Source organism: Ceratotherium simum, chromosome 30 (assembly GCF_057802395.1).
Source record: "Ceratotherium simum simum isolate JZ-2026a chromosome 30, ASM5780239v1, whole genome shotgun sequence".
Lineage (NCBI taxonomy): Eukaryota > Metazoa > Chordata > Mammalia > Perissodactyla > Rhinocerotidae > Ceratotherium > Ceratotherium simum.
This window is the reverse complement of record NC_141929.1, coordinates 5,836,593-5,857,981: the sequence shown is the minus strand read 5'-3', so window position 1 is coordinate 5,857,981 and position 21,389 is coordinate 5,836,593. Positions and strand designations below refer to the sequence as shown.

Below are 21,389 nucleotides of genomic sequence, written 5' to 3'. Positions count from 1 at the left end.
AATCTACCAAGGAAGGCTGAGAGCCACAGGATCCTGGTGTACCAGTTTTCCACCACTCCAGGTTCTAAAACAATTTCCTAAACTCATGCTTCATGTGTATAAGAAATCATTCGCAATTCCATGGGAAGGTAAATCTTTATTCAAACTAAATGCTATTGTAAAAAGTAACAGCTAAGCCAATACTGAGACGGTGACACAGAGTGGGCACACAATGTCAAGACTGAGGACACCACCTAACCCTCTGGTTCCCAAATGTGACAAGATTTTAAGTAATTGAGGTTAAAATGAAACAAAAGACTCCTCAGCTGTCTCTACTTGCTGTCTCCCTTTTTCTTCCCACTCTTTCTTGAACCCTCTACAGTCTACCTTTCATCCCCACCACTATGGCTCGTGGCAAAACCACCAAGGATCTCCACGTTGCCAAAGCCAATGATCAAAATCAACCCATCAGGAGAATGAGATCAAGAAATCAACTTAGTAGTTTCAAAAGACTTATTAGACACATGGTTATGGACAATTTTCTTGCTGAATTACCAGCTTTTAATAAATTATTACCACAAGTGTTCACAGATTAATTTTTGTAATTTTTTAATGATTGTTTCTATGGGGAAAAAATGGATCTCTCATTCCAAACGACCAATTTGCAAACATTTGGAGCAAAACTTCCAAAGGAAGCAGAAGCAACTGCTTTTATTGTTAAATTTTCAGTTCACAGGTTGTTTCAAAGGTTCTTATTTCCCACATTCTTAATAGGAAACCCCATCCTACAGCGGCCCAATTACGACTCTCAAATGAGCTCTGGGAAAAAGTATTTGATGAAAGAGAAAACCTAAGGAAAATTCTTGGTTTTGATCTTTCACTAACTTTGCACCGATCAACATATTTATGTACGTCCTGCCAAGTAGAGAATTTTAAAACATCATTGACGTGGTTTACTTGTTCTTATCATAAAGCAATGCTTCAATACCTAATCTACAAATATAAGACCGTGCTGCACCACTGAGCACCTTAGACATGAATACGGTGTCTTTACATAAAGTTGCTGCTGCCTACTCCACGTCAACCAAAGTTCAGGTCAATGCGGAATGAAGTCACATGTTTTCTAGTCTTAATGACCTTAAATTAATCGTTGAGTGTGGGAAAATGCCAAATATGGTAAAAAGCCTTCCACGCTAACTCCATCAAAACCTTCAGTGTTATGTGGTGTCACGAGTGTGTAAGTTTTCACACCTGAAGGTCTTCCCCTCATGTGATGAAGGCCTGATCTGTAAGTGGAAGGGCTTCTGAACTTAACTACTCATCTTCTGAGTCCAAAGCAGATTTGGAAAAACTGAAGCAATGTCACTGGCAAAATTCCGGGTATAACATAAGCATGTTTATGCCTACTCACAATGGAACATCATCTCAGGAGAAAACAATTCCGTAACAGTTCTGATTCCAATCAACTTACTAGTTTCTGCATCAGTGTCACGATATTAAACTCCAAATTTTTAATTTGTACATATCATCATACTGTGATTTACAACTGTCAAAGCACTAGATATGTGGTCCTCAAAAATGCTTGCCATTATAGGACCTGAACCAAAAACATTTCACAGTAGGTTTCAATGCTAACCCATATTGTGGGGGGTTGTGCATAATTATCTTCACATCAATAAAGTATTCACTATAATGTGTAAATTCATTACACGAACCAAGAATGAGCTTCTAACTTATTTCAACAGATACGTCATATCACACACATAATTTGTCCAAATTTTAACCACTATTCCATAAATACTTGATGTTTACACCAATAATCCTACTGGAATGGAATAATATTACATAGAAAAGTGTATGAAAACCAGATATAACAAGCTCTTTCTAAAGGGCTAAATTTCAGGTATAAAATGGGTCAAGGTCATAGGCTGAGAAATCACTACTTATCCACAATAATTATAAATCAAGAGATGACGGAAAGTCAACCATTACATGTCCAAATCTAGAAATGAATTAATTTCATAGTAGATTTAAACAAACAAAAAAAAAGACTGCAGTAAGTAATATTACACATGGCAAACCTACAGCACAAAATTGGGTAGGCTTGTTTAGTATGAAAACAATCTAGAATTTTAATACCCTATAAGGTTCACATTAAGCCATCTTGACAAGAAATCTTTTTCAAAGTAACTTACCCATAAATAAAGTTGCCCAGACGCACACAACATACATACATTTATGGTTCTCTAATGAAGTTATCAGTTGAAGAGCAGCATTTTCATACAGATAGTCAACAACTAGTGCTATAAATATAATACACACATATTTCTACTGCTAATTATACCAGCAATCTTACTTATAAAATAACACTTTTAAACGGTCTTTCCTGATGAACATTTGAAAACCAATACTATAATTCATCTACTGAAATAATTTCCCTTAAAAAACATCTGAAATTATAAGAGCTGACAAGTCATATTATAAGTATATTTCAATATCAGATTGCCGTAGCTCCTAGAACAACATAAATCACACAACTTTTGAACAGCTTAGGAAAAGAAAGCATCGAAATTCAGGTTTCCTCAATCAGTTCTTGTGTCTCGGCCACTATTTACTCTGTCCCATCCACGTGGCCCTTGAGGTTTTACCACAACATTCTCTAAGAGTATTATGTTTGCCTTGCAAATGATGAGTCAACAGTATGCTAAGTAACCAGTAATAAAAGAAGATACAGAAGATAAATAAAATGTGTTCTTCCAAATGTCAGAATACTGCAGGTTCCCATGAGTTGGCAAAGCTTCCCAAACCATCATCCAGTTTCATGCTTTGCAGGATAAGGCCTCCTTACGTAAAGAACGATGGAGAATATTTGCTCCCCACACCCAGAGCCACTCAGGCATATACTGTGCAAAGAGAAACTAAAAATGGAAGAGAAAAAGGTTATAAGGTTAGAATCCAAAGCCATCGACACTAAAGAGCACAGATCAGCACATGACTGAAGCCAACAAATATCACGAGTCACATTAAATACAAAAATGGAAAAGGCCCTTAGGTGCTATTGCATTGAGTACCCTAAGACCCTATGCTAGACTATGGGAACAGAAACACGATCACCACCCACCGACCCCCTTTCTCTAGTGAGGCTAGAGAGATCGACATGCAGTAACACAACTCCATCTTTACTTAACATGATATGAATAGTATGTTCATTTGGTTAAAAATTACAAACTAGTCCAGGAATAAAGGCACCTGAAATAGATAAACGCATACAAGGTAGTACTCTGTGAGAAAACTGGGGTTTGAGGGGCAGGACGGAGCTAAGCTAAAGAAGAGAACTGAGTCAAAAACACCAGGACCCTGGGACACCATCTCGAGATGTGATAAGGATGGCTCAGGGATCCAGGGAGGCAGTCCTGCTGATGCTGCTCTCCTCAGGGGTTCTCAACCAGGGCCACTTTGTCCCCCAGGGGACAGATGGCAATGTCCAGAAACATTACTGGCTGTCACAACTGGCATGGTAGTGCTACTGGTGTCTAGTGGGTAGAGGCCAGGGACACTGCTGAACATCCTACAGTGCACAGGATGGCCCCCTAACAAGGAATTATCCAGCCCCAAATGTCAACACTGCTGAGGTGGAGAAACTCTGCACCACACTGACGGGTTTGTCTGAGACTGAGCCCAAGTTCTAACACCTTGTATGTTAAGGAAGGGAGATGGACGGGCCTCTGCCAAGTGCTGAAACTCTAGCCTTGAACAGAAGTATAATAATAGAAGTCACCCCACCTCTCCTTAATAAACAGACTCAGGTCACTCTGCAACTCCAGGGAACCACACGGGTAAAGAGGGGTCCCAGTATCACAAACCGCAGGATGACAGTCCCAGAGCCACAGTCGTTCACAGCAGGTTCACAGAAGATCCCACTGCCCACCTCAGAGACAGCAGCCCAGGATGTGGCCTGGAGCTGTGGGGACCTTTCTGGGGAAATAATTAAGGTCTCTTTGGACCTCTTTAAAGAGCCAGGATTTCATGGAAAAAAATACCTGGATACTCCTCTTGGAGCCACTGTCCTAAAAGGTTCTAAACCCAAGGAGACAAAAGAGGTCAGTGAATAGTCCCTTAGGAGGACCTGTAAGTAGGGTGGCACTCAAACATGCAGGCACCTGAGACAGACTAGATAACTGGATCCCCCCTACACAGTATATTTTTTCAGAATTTATTTAGCAGAGAAAGTATCAACATGTAAAAATCTGTTTGTTTTAATTTCCATTCACGACCACTGTCTACCGCAGGGGGTCCAACATCGAGGTGGATTTTGCCAGTTTCCTAGGGCGCTGCACGTGGAGACGTCCCTGGCACACCATTTCTGCCTCATCCCAAGGAAGTTTCAGCACCCTGGGCAGCTGGATGGAAAGCGCTTAGTGGAAAGAGCTAATGGAAGAGGAGGGGAGAATTTCATCCCCTGGGTATTGACAGATAAACTGAAGGGCTGACTCATGGACCTGTTTAGATAACAACAGTTACCGGAAAGGAGCGCCAAGTCACTGGGCACTCGGAACTGCAAGGGTACCCAAATGAAGTAAGGGGGCGGGGGGGGGGGATAGAGAGAGAGGGTGTGGGTGTGTAAGAGAAGGGGAGGGGTGGATTTTGGGTTCTGTAAGGTTTTGTGCGAGTCCAGGGCTCCTGACCAGTGTATCCAGGCCTAAGAAAGGAGCTGCTCCTCCTCTGCAACAAAACTTGACAGTGACCAATCCTGATGCGCTGCCGCCTCTACAGTTAGGCTGCTGGTCAGGAAGACTTGGGGACCCTGAGCCAAGAGGAGGAAGTCAATAGTAATGTACACGTTCAGCTTGTTGGATATTTGCATTAGCAATTAAAATGCAAATGCCATACATTTCCCGGAGATGGTGATAGGTGGGACTTAAAGAGGTAAGAAATAAATGGGAACGGAAAGGATGGAAGAGATCCCAAAGAACACGAGCTGGATCCTTAAACTGGAGTGATTCCAAAGGTACAAAAGCTGCTGTGAAGGTGTGTAATTAACAGTCCCCTTTGCAGCTGGCATGGGAAACAGGGCTGGCGAGGGGCTTTATCCTCTGACCCAGTTGTCAGCCTGGATCCCTCGGACCCTCACCCACATTTCAATATGCAGCCCCAGGGCGTTCTCATTTCCACCTAGCTCCACCTCTCCCCTAAACCCACATGTGCTTTTCCCAATAGCAACACACACAGAGTACGTGTGAATGAATACAGCAACAGAAGGTAGAAATTCAGCACAGACTGTGAGCCAATCCAGGGAGCTGAGGCCCCAGACTTCCCCGCTCCACCCCCGATTCCCGGAGCTCTCTCCATTAACCCATCACCTGCGGCACCGTCCTCAGATTCATAAGCAAGAGACTTACTGGCCAAGATATCAAGTTAATTGATTTTTCAACCAAACACACACCAGAATGTTTCTGCCCTTTACGTGAAGCATCACAAACAGAAAGCTAAGGGAAAGGCTCTTCTTTTTCCCTCAACCTTACTAAGTGTTCCGAAGCTGACAATTTCACACTGCCTAATGCCACTTTCGAAAATGAGAAGAAATGCTCCCAAATCAGTATTGATAACTAGTTAACAATTAAAGCAAATACATTTGACTCCTTTCTAGCTGTTTTTTAAGTCCAAATCATTTTTTTCTATCTTCTGCTTGCAAATCTTTATTAAGACAACTAGCGTAATACACAAAAGATGCAAGTGTTACATCATATGAATGGCTGTCGAAAAAGCAAGAAGTCACAGATGTGAGTCAGTTCTAATACTGCTCCTGTTTAGAAATGCTCTTTCACCGGCCTCTGTAGGGAAATGAGGACATGTGCGAGGAGCCTGAGGCCCAGGAAAGCATCCCTAATCTCTGTGAAGCTCAGCAAAAACACAAAGTTAGAGATGATCACTTAACACATGATGTTCTCAGTAACACAGGGTGACATTCCTTTAGATGCCACTTTGAAGTGGCTTCAAGAGGGTAACACAGAAATATGGAATATGCTGGGTGCTGCCGGGGAAAAGCCGTGCAGACTGACGCCCCCATCAGTTCCTAGGCCCCATCACCACTCGGGGCCTCCTCTCCACTCAGCCACCCTCCATGTTTCTCCAAGCATCTCACTCTCCTCTCCTCACAATGACTATTTCAAACCTCCTCACCAGGCCTCCAATGCCCCATCACTCTAGCAGACCCCCACCTCCTGGGAGCCATCAGAGAGGAGTCTCTCCACTTCCAAGTGAACATCCAGCCTCTCCTCTCGCCTCTGTTGCCTTCTAGGTGTTTCTAGTTGTCCACATCACTTCCTTTCTACCTGTGCTCTCGTCCTACCCCCTACTTCCAGAGAACCGTGCCTTCTCTCTCCCGTCTTTAAGATTTCTTCTCCACATGCCCCTTCCCTCTAGCATTTAATTATAGTCGAGTCTCTGCTAAGAAACAGATTAACTAACAAAACTCCTTCCTTGGACCCAATCCATCTCTCGCCACAGCCTACACAGCCTTATTTCTTGAGCACATCTGTCTCCACGTCCCCATCTTCTCCACACTCACCTACTCACTGCAACCTGGCTGCTCCCTAAAATGCCTCCAACACTGCTTTCATCAAGGCCACGGAGGATTTCCAAGATACTAAACCCAACAGACACATGTTGGTCCTTATGCTACAGGACAGATGGCATCATGCGTCACTGATGAGTATTCCCTCCACCTGAAATCCATCTCTCCCCTTGGCGTCCATGATCCACTCTCAGGTTCTCCTACCAATCGCTCTGGCTGCCCCTTCTCAGTCTCCTTTGCTGATCTTCTCCACCATCCCATGGAATGCTGGAGCTCCTTGAGTCGCTGACCAAGTTGTCTTCTTCTCTACGTAACCTCCTTGGATGCTGTCATGGTGTCACCCATGCCACAGCTTACCATCTAGCTAAATACCACTGAGCCTTCAACTCTGTACACACCTCTCACCGAGCTCCCATCCATGCAGCTGCCAACTCCACTGCTCTTCACTATTCCCGGAACCTTCAAATCCAGGATGTGTAAAAGTCTTGTTATTTCTCCCCAAACCTGAGCTCTTCCTCTCGCTGCTACCTGAGTAAATGGCACCACTGAGTTCCTGACGCCAAAAACCTGAGAATATGTTTTGCTTCTTCCTTTCCCTCAACCCCTCATATTCAACCTATCACCATATCTTGTCAAGAAACAAATACTATCATTCTTTTTAATTCATAATGTAGAAGACTAACTGAAATAAACAGCACAAAATAAAACTTTACATAGCACATCTGGCATATCAAACTTCATACAGTAAACTTTTTATAGGCTGAAGATTGACAGAGGATTGAAATCTTGACAAAATTTAGATCTTTGCAACCTGAGAAAACTGCATTCAAAAAACAATGATTACAAAAGAAAAGTCACAATGGCAAAAGCTATCATAAAAATCTGCTCTGGACAAGACAGTGATTGAGAATCAAATTTTTTTCAATTTTTGTTGTAAAATTGAAAAAAATCAATAATGTTGAAAATAATTTGAGTAATAAAAATGAAAATAGAAAAAATGGAAAATTTTAACAGCTTTGTATAGAAAACTACTCTAGGAATTAAATTAGCTTAACAGAATTTCTTGGCAGAAAAATATACATTCTCAAGAAAAGTTCATCAATGTGAACAAAGTTTAACTGTAATTAAAATGCTGGAGTTTTATAAATGCAGTCTAAATATCTACGGCATCTGAAGCCATCCTCATTATATCCTCATTTCTCAAAAACTTCAAGGTCCGTGGCTTCTAAAACTACTTTTAGGCTTCTCTGCTTTACTCCAGTAATTAAGGACCTGGAAATAACCACTGAAATAAAACTGCTTCTTATTAAAGAAACTTTTGGCCAAATCTTTTGCTGAAAGTAAAAATTAACATTGATTTACTTATCTATTTATTCCATAATGGTAAATTTAATAATCTTTATGCAAAGAATCCCAAAAGTATCTGTTTGGTAATTAAGAAAACTCTACATATTATAGAAAAAATAATTTTAAACTAGGAGAGATCTAGTTACTATGCCAGATAAAGAAACAGAAATCTATTACAACAAATCGAGTTCTTTATCTAATACTTAGAATCAAATGTTCAAATATTTAACAAAGTTATTCTTTAAAATACTAAAGACCCAAATCTTTGTCACACCTGAACAATAAACTTAAAAAAAAAAAATCTACATTTCTTGAACAAATGAGTCCAAGAATATACTGAGATATTATCTAACATAATGGTTACATGAAATACAGACCTATTTTGTGGTTTATGTTTTTAGATTACACTACTGACTTAGAAGTACGCCCTCAAGTATTACTAGAATCTTTTTTCTTTGAAATTCTCATATGAATACTTAGTATTTTTATACTGCTACCATCCACTTATATTAAAGCAGCATATTTCATCTCTTAGGTGTCATGTAGATTAAACTTTTGAATGTTCTTAATATAATAATTCCACAAAAGAGAATTTAATAATTTAACCAGAACCATTAAAGGTGTCAGGTTCAAGAATCAGAATTTGCAATTCTCATCTTTCAGCATTAGGCTTCAATCAGATTCCCATGTATCATATAGGAAGGTTCAGGGTGCATTAACCTCATCACAAGAGCTGAGCACATACTGTTACCTGGATAGCATGGAACCAGTAGCCTGTGGTCCTTTTTGAAATGCCAAGGGTAGAAACAGCATGATGCGCATATACTTTTGGTGAAGGCACCGCCCACGGGCACTTGTGCAGGAAGCTGCTGGGTGTGGTCATGTTAGTAGCCACATAGAACGGGATTAGACTCTGTACAAAGATTCCTTTAGAAGCATACTCATACTGCAATGCTCTGCTGAAGTGGTCTAAATAAGCCTGTTAAAACAGAGCAGGGAAAAGATTTTTAATTTTTCAAGAACCTGGAAGAAAATTCAAGAGAAACAAGGCTTGCTTATTATCAATTCAAGAAAAAAGACAGCATAAGCAAACATGAGTTGCTGACAAAGAGCTCAACAAATTAGACCAAACCATTGTGATAAATGTCCTATTGCATTATGATTTCATTTTCCAATCAGGAATACATTACCTTAGAAGCAGAAAATGCAGCCAGCTGGGGAGTTGGTTTGCAGCAGGAGCCGGAAGAGATAGTGACGATTGCGCCCTTCTTTCTCTCCACCATTCCCGGTAACACTATGTGGACCATCAAACTAGCCGCAGCAATGTTCACATTGATGATGTCCCAGAGTTTGTCCTCGGAGACCTGAGTAAAATACTGGGGGTAGGGATAAAACACGCCTACATTATTTACCAAGATGCCAATGTCCTTGTCTTTCAAGGCTTCTCGAATCGGGTCATAGATCTCACGGCCATTGCTGAAGTCCGCAACTATAACACCGGTTTCTACTTTGTAGGTGTCAGCGATGTCTTTCGCAACCATCTGCAACTGCTCTTGGTTCTGACTGATCAGGATGATACTGAGACCACGGCTTGCTAACTCTTCTGCGTAGGCCCTTCCAATTCCATCTGTTGCACCTACAATACAAGCCAGGAAAACTGAGCATGCTCGAGTCATGGTGCGACCTTTAAATGAACCTTAAATACCCCATTTCCGGTTTTAATCAGAGAAAGATTCACACTAGAAATAAACCAAATTCTAATACTGATCAGTCAAGCCCTATGTCGAATCAATAATACGAACGATACATGCTGGTCAAACACTCGCCCAGCCATCCTGACTGGCAGAGGAAGAGCTGTTTACATTCACCAAGCTGATTATGAGCCACAGTAGGAAACTGTTTTCAAACTTCTATCTGACTTGAATGAGTGCCAGGAGGTACTTCCCTGGGATACAACGATAAATTAAAATGAAATTTAAAATAAGGGAAGCATTTCTGAAAGGGGTGACAGTTTCTAAGGACAATTTCAACACAGAGAGCAAAAAGGAAAAGCAAGGGGCAGGACAGCGGGCTGGAGCAGGCCTGGGGAGGAGGGCGGAACAAGGAGGACAAACCGTAGGAACAGTCTTCCAAGAGGGGGCGGTAAGGAAACGAGAACATATGCATAACAGAAGGGAGATGTTTCACTTTTTTTATCAGCATGTTCCCATGAAAACATCACATTAAATTCAGTAACTCCTTGAATAATGCATCCAACTTAGAACACGACTCAAACAGGAAAGATTAATTTTGATTTTAAATTAGGCAAGAATTGAAATCTCATTCCGTACCACTGACGACTGCCCATCTTCCATACTGCTTGATCAGATCTGCTCTGCTCACCAGGCGAGGGATAAAATGCAGCCTGATCAGGCTGTAAAAGTCACAGACTACCGTGATGCTTTTCCTGGCTGTATACCAGGCTCCAACTAAGGCTAGAGCTTCCACGTAGCAATTGCAGGACCTGGCGATTTCCCTATACAAGAGGTAGAAGCTGTCAACGGCAGCCATGGCGGCCTGCAGGGAAGGGGAAAGAGACAGGTGTTCTTTGCTTAGTAAGTTAAAGGAACACGCACAGTCTGAGTGAAGAAAGATATCAGAGCTTAAAACAATTTTGCACTCAAATAACAGTAACTTTTCAAATGCATGTAAGCCCATGGATCCAGTCAATTTATGATCTCATTAACATCTGTAGTTTATAAAGTTCTTTTCTTCCAAGGAGATTAGTCAACGTAACTGCCAAGAGTTACCAAATTCCTACTAAAATTCAGACACTGTGCTACATGTTGTGGATACAGAGATAAACACAATATGCTCTGTGCCCTAAAAAAGTTCCTAGCCCAGTATAATGACAGGCACAGACTTTTAAATTCATAGAACAGCTGAGAGGTATGTTTATTTCTTTGCTTTATTCCTAATTAGCAAGTACAGAGGGCCTAGTACCATGTGGAGATCAAGAAGAAACAAAAGTAACATTAAGACATGGCCTTGGTCACAGAGCTTACAATCCATTTGAGAGAAAACTAAGCTTTAATAAAACTTTAACATAAATTATATTATGTATAAATAATATACATAAATGTATATTTAAAAAGAGATACTACCCAAACTTGAAGAAACAGTTTTCTCCAATGACAGCGGAGTGAGCACTCCTGCGTCTTGCTAACATCGTTTGTACCCCATTATCTTTGCCTGGCCCCTTACATTCGAGGAAAGAAAAGTTCAATACAACTCCTGTAAGTATCCACAGAACAAGTGTTTACAAGGCACCTCCTATGTTCCATGGACTGTGACAGATGCTAAGGATTCAAATATGAATTAAATAATTGTACTGAGGAGAAGAGACGACACTTAATGACATAATTTTAAATGCCATACGAACTGGTGTCTGTGTGCCTGCTATCAGAGAGGTAGACTGAGGCCTGCAGAGGTAGACAGAGGTCAGACATGAGCAAGGTGGTGAACTGCATCCTAGACTAGACCGGGGAGCCACTGCGGCCTGATCCAACTGCGCGCTATCTGTGAGGGACAAAGTACCAAACAGACCACAACAGACTACAGTTAAATTACAGGGAGCTCAGACATCCACAAACACAGGGAGACAGCATTTATTATATAAAAGAAAACTGATTTTAAGCCAAATATATATATATAAATCTTTTGGGAGTGCTCCCTCTTAGAGAAATCACATTAAAATAGAAAAAAAATTCTGAAACTAAGAAGATACCCAACAACAGCAGCAAAACTTGACACAGCTTAAGTAAGAATGAGTGAATTCTCTCCCACTCCGCTGCAATGTAATTTGAGCTCAACCAAGTTTTGCAGAATAAAAAACGAACTAGCAGGAGAAAACAAATTAACCACTAAAATGGAACATGTCATAAGAATGACACCATACTGTGATAAAAGGCACATAAAATAATGAAACAACTGTTGAATATATATATTTGAATACACATGTGTTGCATATACACATATGTGAATATATCTATGAACGTGTAGCCCAAATTACAAACCAACAAAGAAATGGATAGGCAGTAGGACGCCTAAATGCCCCATAATAAGGATAGATCTACCAAACAATAAGTTATATAGTCTACCATATTACTAATTAAGTTGATGTAGCATTAAGTAAGACAGGGACATGATTTTCTCAAACAACAATATAGAAATGACTGAAGTTGGGCCACCTTCTTTCCTGTAGGTAAAATGCTATATCTGGGGGTTCTGTTCATAGAAACTCCTCTCCTACAATAAGAACGCCAAAACTGATCATGAAATGAAACCATTATAAACTTTATTAAGTACACAAACCAAATACTTAATATAAAAAAACAACTAAATGCTCCTTTGGGGTAATTTTTCTTCATGGACCACACTGGCTGAGATTTCCTAAAATATCAAGATCAATGAAGTTTGGACTGAAGATGCCTTTCTTTTCCTGTTCAATCTGCCACACAGCAGCCAACAACATTCCTCATTGCTCTCAAATCCTCTGAAATACATTTATAGTTAGGATCATCTGTCTCAAAACCACTCATTCTTTTTTTGCTTTAGATGAGTGCCTCTCAAAGTTTCCGGGTGCCAGAGAAGAGGGAGTGACGTGACACCCCTTTCCAAGGGTCCCTGCCCTGCCATCTCAGTACACGGCAAAGTCCTTGCTGAGGCGGGCTGGCTGGCTCTGCCCCTGCCCTGGCACGGTATCAGAGTGCTCACGTTGGCTGCAGTCCCTGAAGAGTCATAACTGCAAGACTCCAAAGAAACAACCAAAACACTAATTTCTTATAAGGAAGAACGTAAAAAAAACTGAGATTCCATGTTAAACGATCCTAAGGTAGGAGTTCCTGAAATAACTTGTTAAAAGTGTAATGTGCCTTCTGTCATAACTAATCAAATACCAGGTCGTTAGGAAAGTAAATGCAAAAAATAATCACCTGTATGCATTAGGACTTTTCAAACAAAATGTAAAAAATTAGAAATAACTATGACAAAAAAACAAGATTGTTGGAATATTAAAGCTGTTCTTCTAAATAACAGGTGGGCGTATACCTAAGATGTTAAAACAATGTTTTCAATGAAAAATTAAATACCACATATCAAGACCTAATGGGTGATAACCAAAGCAATACTTGTGGGAATGTTAACTGCACGAAGAGTCTATGATAAGGTTGCAGCTAAAAATGAGGAGGTCACATACGCCTCACGCATGACCTCATCCTAATGGGAAGCTGTGTAAAGGGAACTTTTTCCCCCTCAAACACAATTTTTTTCAAGAATTGGAACATTTGTGAAGGAAAACCTCTAGCAGAAGATGCCTGACTACAAGGGAGTTTCCTGATTTTGCTGCTCTAGTTGTTAACGACCTGTGGTATCACCTTACCTTCACTCTGCCAGTCCTAGGCCTTCAGGAATACGCTGCTCTGTCTTTTCTTAAGGCCAATCTGTGAACAAAAACCAACATGAAACCAATTCCTTTCCTCTGTCCTCGTAGCTCAGCTGGGAAAACTTTACATAAAACTAAGACCAAAGTTTTTAAAAGTTAAGAAAACACAAAGTTCTTACGCCGTGAATCCCTGTATAGGGAGCAAAGCATGCCCTGTCTCAGAATAAGGCAGGCACCACGAGCATCCGTCTGGTGGAAGGCTCGGCTGGAATGTGCCTCTTCTCCTGCACCTTTTTCTTAAGGAACATTTCATCAAATGGGACAAAACCTGTTCAAACAGCTTGGAAAGAGATGGTGCTCCACACAGACACTGGAGCTGGGACACACAGCCCAGGAACGGGCCAGCAGACACGGGAGGCCATGCCCTCGACCTCGCTCCCTGGTGTCCGCCTGGGCCTTCACCCGGGCCTCAACCCGCTCTCTCTGCGAACCCCCTTCCTCCGCTCCCCCTGAACCCCCACACGACTGAGGCCCCCTGGCCTCTCTATTTCAAACTCCTGGCGGAGATTCCGGCTGGCCCACCTGAGCTCAGGCATCCAGACTTGTCTAATCAGCTGGCGGAGGCGGCAGGGAGGAAATGTCCTGCGGTGTTGGCAGCAGCCCCTCCAGCCTGTGAGCAGGGTGGGTGCTGTGAGCATGAGGGAATGAAAGGACACTCCCGGACCTTTTCTCGCTCTTCCACCCTAGACCCTGAGTTGCAACTGTTTTGTTTTTGAACCACCCCCAGCAGGCTGAGTTCTCTAGGGCTGAGGCCAAATCTTATTCCCCTCCGTTCCTCCAGCACCTTCCACAACCCCCGGCACACAGCAGGAGCTCCACGGATGTCTGTGCATTAAACCGCACGACCCAGTCTGTAGTTCAGCTCACAGGCTGTTGTTTCCCGTCTAGCTCTCAGTCTCCACACACCACCTTGTTCCCCCACCCAGGAGAGGCTCGCCAAACAAACGCCTTTGATCCTTTACAAGAAAAACCTCCTGTGCAAAACTCACCAGAGACCTCCTGCTCAGGGCCAGCAGAAGAGGCGCACGGACCTCAGAGGAGAGTCGAGAACAGCGGTGCCAGGGCCTTCAACCCTGGCTTGGCCCACTTCTCAACTCTACCCACTGGACGCCCCTTCACCATCTTGTCAGGGGGATACCATTACGATATTTTAACATTACAGTTCCACCATAGACAAATACCTTAAACGTACTTTATCACTGCTATATTTTTTTAAAAACCACAGAGGATCAGAGGGCTGACAGCATGCTGGGTCTGGTCTTCAGCCTTGAGGTACAGAAATGCAATTTGATCATTCCCCAGAGGCGGCTCAAGAGAGAGAGATCTGACTCACGCTGACCAAACTCACAGAAGACTGATAAATTCAAACCCCAATTTATTTATGAATAATAAACAATACAGCCAAGAAGCCTAAACATGCACAGTCACTCATCTGTAGACAAGTCTACATGGAAAATCAAACTATTAGAACAGCAACGACGAAAACGACTAAGTGCCAGAGGCTGAGGGCCTGTCCCGAGTAAGCCTGGAGTCCCCGCCATCCCTGTGTACACAGAACTCACTGCAGATAAACAGAGCAATTCAGTGCAATGTGGCAGTGCGCTGTTGAAGAAGGTGTAAGACGCTCCTGGACAGAGAGCAGGCAAGGGCCCAGCACTCTAAGAGGTCTCGTCTGCCAGGAAATGGCGACAAGGTCAATGTGCTCACAGCACAGAACGTGCACCAAAGCGTGGAAAGGGGGCTGGGAGGGGAAGCCAGGGCAGCACATGCCTCGACACCCAGCACAAGCATCTGGACTTACTCCTGGAGTAAGTGCCTGGCGCCCCAAGAGGGAGCTATTCAGGTTTGCCGTGGAAGGGAGCAGGCAGAAGTGAGGGGTCCTGAACCCTGGTCTGTCCAGATGGGGATAAAGCAAGCCTGGACTGACAGCATGTGGCTTTGTGACTGATTCCTTGCTGCTCCTCAGACACACCAGGCATTGTCACTCATTGTTCATACCTTGAAGGACCATAAATGGAAAATAATAGGAAATTCTCCACTCCTGACACCCTCTCAATCCTCTTCCCCCCCAGACTTAATGTCTTTCTAATGAAAGAAGAAATCAAGATTCCCCCAAAACAATTAAGTTCCAGGAAAGCTCATGGAAACACAGTTTTGAAGGAGTTTTTGAAACATTTAAGTCTAGAAGCCTACCCAGATATATATAGTTATGAAGCTGTATTTAACGTGTTTTGGGGCTTGACTAGTTAATTTTTCTGTGGATAGTTATTAGTCTAAAACTTAGAGAAATCCATTATTTAGAAAGCAACACTAAAACATAGTAAAATTCTGGTCCCCTATACAGTCTACCTGTAAAAGTTATTATAAAGCTTTGTTTTCTTGCCTCTACAGAAAACTAAAACATCAGTGAACAAAACAAGAGAGAAACAGGTGGAAGAAAATAGTCAGAACTATCCCAAAAATAGGAAAAGAAGAGCAATTCTCTCTCGTCTGTTAGGCATTTTCTCCTCCCACAAGGCAATATTCATCAGGGCTGATTCATCACACACTCAAAGGCCTCCTAGGTAAACTGCAGACTTGCAGTGATTTTTATGTGTGATGTAGGCTCATCCTTGATAAAGAAGGTACCACTCTGGTGAGTGATGCTGATAATGGGGGAGGCTCTGTATGTGTGGGAGCAGGGGGTATATGGGAAATCTCTGTACCTCCCTCTCAATTTTATTGTAAACCTAAAACTTCTCAAAAAAAAAAGCCTAAAAAAATCCTTAAAGGTAACATTACAACTATAAAAGCGTCATAGCAAAATTATGGTCAAAACTGCGAGGAGCAAAGTCACCTCTTCAAAGCACACTGCTGGGGCCTGTAACATTATCCTGACCTGCAGTTAGCTGAGTCAACTCAGCAGTGAGAAGGGCAATCAAACCGAATATAAAATTCTTCATGGATCAAGAGTTCTGGGAGAAGTGTCTCGGCTGAAACAGACATTGCCAAGCTATCCCAATGAATGAGACCTGGAGTGGACAGCAAAAGAACATAGAACAGACTGGCCAATATGCTTTCAAAGAAAAGAAAGCAAGTCTGACAAGAAAAAGACAATCAGAGCACCCCCAACGAGAGGCAGTATGGCTGGCTGAATACCGGCCCTCCAAGATGTCCACAGTCTAATCCTCAAACCTCGTAAACAAAGCGGACTTTATAGCGGTGATTAAGTTAAGGATCTTGAGATGGGGAGATGAGCCTGGATTATCCAGGTGGGTCCAATGTGATCACACAAAAGAGGGAGGTAGGATGGCCAGAGTCAGGAGATGTGATCAAGAAGCAGAGGCCCGAGAGCGAGCGAGTGAGATCTAGAGACCTGAGGCTGCTGGACCTGAAGACAGAGAGAGGTGAGAGGGACCTCGAGAAGCTGGAAACGGCCAGCAAACGGAGTGTCCCCAGAGCCTCCAGAAATGACATGACCTGCTGACACCTTGACTTTAGCCCAGTGAGACTGACTTCTGACCTCCAGACTGTAAGAGAAGAACCGTGTTGTTTGAAGCCACTAAATTTGTGGTAATCTGTTACAGCAGCCATGGGAAATTAAGGATGGATGGATGGACAGACAATCAGTCTAGTTTTTGGCACACTAAAGAGACAAGTTGCAAATCCTGCAACATCGTTTAAACCAAACACGTCAAGTGTATTCAGGAACCAGAGAGCAGCCTCAGAGATCACTGGGATCTTCGACTGACAGAGGCAGACTCGAGGTGGTCCTCTCCATCCCATCACCAGCCGGCACTGTCCAACTTCCCAGGGAGGCCCCAGGCTATGGACTTCATTTTCATTAACGTTTTTTCATAGGAATCTTACTTCTTTCACAGAGTCTGGATGCACCTTGCTCCCAGCACTCAAATCCTATCTGTCCTTCCAAGACCAGCTCAAGTCCCATTCCTTCTCCCAGGCTCAATCCTAGCACTCACTGACCAGAACCGATGATTCGCCAGGACCTGGGGGTAAACGAGGGGCCACACACATCTTCCCTTTCCTTCCTAGGACCCCACCTCTGTGCTCCCCTCTCTTTTACCCACATGGCACTTACTGCACTGTTCCATGTTCTATTTAAGTGTTTAAATTGTCTCTATCTTGGTTCCCCAACTACAGTACAGGCCTCCTGGGGGCAGGAAAGGTATCTAAAACTAATTTTTCTGTAATTTAGAAAACTACAAAAGTTGTAAAACCTATTGTGCACAGTTCAAAGAATAATAAAACGAAATGCCCATGTAGCCACCCCACTTCACATATAAAACCAGAGTCTTGGGGCCGGCCCGGTGGCGTAGTGGTTAAGTTCTCGCGCTCTGCTTCAGCAGCCCGAGGTTTGCAGGTTTGCTGTGTGACAAGCGTCCCATATAAAGTGGAGGAAGATGGGCACGGATGTTAGCCCAGGGACAATCTTCCTCAGCAAAAAGAGGAGGATTGGCAACGGATGTTAGCTCAGGGCTCATCTTCCTCACAAAAAACAAAACAAGTCTTAGAAGCCCCACCCGCTTCTTCCCTGATCAGATCCCCTTCCGCCACCCTAGGGGTAACCTCTCTCCTCAATTCCAATGTAATCAGTCTCTTGCTTTTTTTTTAATATATATATTTTTAATATTGTACTATTAGCCCAGCATGGATTCTGAAATAACAGTATTCCGTTTTGCCTGGTTTTGAACTTTACATAAAGGAGTCACTGCACATACTCTCTGGTGACTTGATTCTCTCCCTCAACATTGTCCTCGAGACTCAGCCACGCTCCTAGAGCTGTGGCTCCTACACTTTCACTGCTGCACACTATCTCATGGTACAAACACAAGATTCATATATCCATTCTACTGCTGATGGGTATTTGGGTTGTTTTCATTTTTTACGTTTCAATTTGAACACTGGTGCCATGAACATTCCTGTGCACGTCTTCCAGGCACACGAGCAACAGTTTCTCACAGAGATATGCCTAAGAGTTGAACTGCTGGGCCACAAGACATCCATGCCTTCAACTGGACACTGCCAAAGTGGCTCAACCAATTTACACGCCCACCAGCAGCGAGGTGAGTTCACAGTGCCTGCTCCTCAATGGTTGGCAACGTCCACCAGTTCACTTTCTGTTCCCAGGTTGGCTGTGAAATGGGATCTCATCATGGTTTTAATTTACATTTCCAGATTACTAATAAGGTTGACTTTCTTGTGAGGTTTATGTGCTGTGTTTTCTCATCTATGAAATGCCAGTTGCTAGCTCCTGCCCTAACTTCTCTTGTGTTGTCTTTTTTCTTTCAGAATTATAAGAATTCTTTCTAAATTCTAGATACTAGTTCTCTGTATGTTTTGTCTCTTTATAGTGCTTTTGATGAACTGCATGTCTTAATTTATTGCAGTCAAATTTATCAATCTTTTTCCTGCGTGGTTTGTGCTTATTATGTTTTATTTCATTTCTGAAATCCCATCTTAGCCCCAAGTCATAAAGATATTTTCCTATATTATTTTCTAAGTTTTTGAAAGTTTGCTTTTCAGATTAAGAATTTAATCCTCCTGCAGCTTTGTGATGGTGTGAGGCTGGGATCACATCCATCTGTAATATTCCTCCACAGCACCTGGTATGGTGCTACGGATACAATATTGATCTAATAAATAGAAGCAATTACTGTTTTTAGTTCAAGGCTCAAATTTCACTCTTGAGGAGAAAAAACATAAGAAGCTTCTCAAACACTGTGTCAGCACTCTGACAAAGTTATTATGGGTGTATCATGGTTGTTTGGAATTTCCTTACCTTCCTTTGCCAGCTTTTAGCATACCACTAACTGAACCAGCGGGGACTGGAATGGACAGAGCAGAACATGGGGGTTTTCATCCAAGATCCAACCTCAGTTTCTGGTCTCCATTTGTGCAGTAAGAATTAAAATAACAGCATCCAGTCCTAGGTATATACCCAAAATAACTGAAAACTTATGCTCACACAAAAACCTGTAAGCCCTGTTCCTAGCAGCATTATTCATAATAGCTAAAAAGTGGAAACAACCCAAATATCCATCAATTATCATTACCATTATCCAGAAGAATGGATAAACAAAATGTGTTCTATCCACATAACGGAATATTATTCAGCAATAAAAATACACGCTACTACATAGACAAACCTTGAAAACATGATGCTGAGTGAAAGAAGCCAGACACAAAAGGCCACATATCTTAGGATTCCATTTATATGAAAAGTCCAGAAAGGGCAAATCCACAGAGACAGAAAGTAGAGTGGGGTTTCCAGGGACAGCAGGACAGAGTGGGAAATGGGAAGTGAATGCTAATGGCATGGGAGTTCTTTTCAGGATGTTCTGGAGTTAAACAGTGGTGATGGTTGCACGCTGTGAATATGCTACTACGAACAGTACACTTTTAAATGGCTAAAATGGTGAATTTTGTTATGTGACTTTTATCTCAATAAAAAAAATCTATTAAAAAGTACTAATTTGTTGAACTCTATGCCTCTGGAATATTACCATAGTGATTAAAACCACAGACTCTGAAAACAGATTTCCTGCATTCGAATCCAGGCTCCCCACATAAGAGCTGTGTGTCTTGGGTGAAGGTGAAGTCACTTCACCTCTGAGCTTTCCTTACATCACCCGTAAACATGGAGATAACAGTTCCTGCCTAAGATTATAATGAGAATTAAATGAGATCACACATATACAGCACCTGGAACAGTGCCTGGAACAGAAGTGTTCAATAACCCTCAGCTATTAGCCACTATAAAATAGTGTTCAGTGTTAGCTATCAGCTATTTGTAGTGGTCAGGGTTAAAACTGAGAGCTGGCTCTATGCAAAAGACTCCTCTAAGTGCTTTATGCCATCATCCCAGTTCTCTCATCAACCTTATGAGGCAGAGTTATAATTATCCCCAGTTTACAGATGGGGACACTGAGGCTTACAGAGGTAAGGACCCTGCAGCCAAGAAGTGGGCAGTGGGAATTCAGATCAAGGTCTACCAAAGTCCAGAGCCCTGGCTGGCGATCCCTATTGTGAGACCCCCAGGCGGGCATCCTGCCAGCACCCCCGAGAGGGCCGCAGGCTTTGGGTTTGCTGGGCTGCTCGTTCCTTTGGTACAGGGAGAGCCTCACTGGTCTCCAGAACCCCTCCCCTCTAGCACCTGGCAGCGCCGAGCAAACGACCGCCGCTCGGGAACCGGCGGTGCCCTTTCTTCAAGAGATCCCCATTCTGAATTACTTCTAATTCAGAACAAAGACGACCACAAATCCCACTCAAACCAAGTCCTTCGGAAGCGAGAATACAGAAGCACGGACAGAAGGCTGATTCTCAGAGCCCCGTGGGGGCACCCGCGTAAGGGTCTGGGGGAGAGGGGCTCGAGGTGGGTGGGGCCCCAGATCTGCCGGGTCCCCGGGGAGGGGACGGGCCCAGAAGAGGAGGGTCCTTTGGGGGTGCAACGCCTGGGTGGAGTTGGGGAAGGGGCGCCTGAGGTTTAGGGGGACGGGTCTGGGAAGAGGGGGCTCCGGACGGGGGTCCGAGCGAAGGGAGAGACGAGGGGTCCGGGATGCCGACGGCGCGGAGGGGCGCCGGTCCCGGGGGGCGTGGTGGGGCGCGGAGGGAGGGGCTGGGCCGAGGCCACGGCGGGCGCCGAGGGGACAAGGCGGATCTGGGGCTCGGGGCCCGGGCGCCGGGGGCGCGGTACCTGCAGAGGCAGCGCAGTCTCCGGAACCGCTCCCGCCAGAGCCGCGCGGCCGCCGCCCCCGTCACCGCTGCCGCAGCTGCCGCGGGCCGCGCCCCCACGTGACCTGCGCACGCGCCGGGGGCGGAGCCGTTGCTGGTCCCGCCCCCGGCGTCCCGGCGCGCCGGCCCGCCCGAGTGCGCGTGCGCGGCGGTTGCCGGGGAGACCAGGGAAGCGTTGGGCGGCCAACGGCTCGGGCTCCAGCGGCCGGCGGGGAAGGAAAGCGGAGCCTCGCTGGCGGGGCTGGGGGCTGTAGCGACCCCGCGGAGCCGGTCTCC

General features: G+C 43.7%; 1 protein-coding gene across 2 annotated transcripts; it reads right to left on the bottom strand.

Annotated features, from left to right (window-relative positions):
• Positions 1-116: 116 nt before the first annotated feature.
• Positions 117-21,172, bottom strand: HSDL1 (hydroxysteroid dehydrogenase like 1). Of its 2 annotated transcripts, none has more exons than XM_087419870.1 (6): positions 21,076-21,172; positions 13,320-13,380; positions 10,231-10,456; positions 9,091-9,536; positions 8,652-8,879; positions 117-2,897 (listed from the first exon to the last, which is right to left on the bottom strand). In XM_087419870.1, the coding sequence occupies exons 3-6, from the start codon at positions 10,448-10,450 to the stop codon at positions 2,799-2,801; spliced, it is 993 nt and encodes a 330-aa protein (XP_087275996.1). In that variant the 5' UTR covers positions 10,451-10,456; positions 13,320-13,380; positions 21,076-21,172; the 3' UTR covers positions 117-2,798. The 2 variants fall into 2 exon arrangements, with proteins under 2 accessions (XP_087275996.1, XP_087275997.1); XM_087419871.1 differs by lacking the exon at positions 21,076-21,172 and adding an exon at positions 13,905-14,245.
• Between the last annotated feature and the right edge of the window lie 217 nt (positions 21,173-21,389).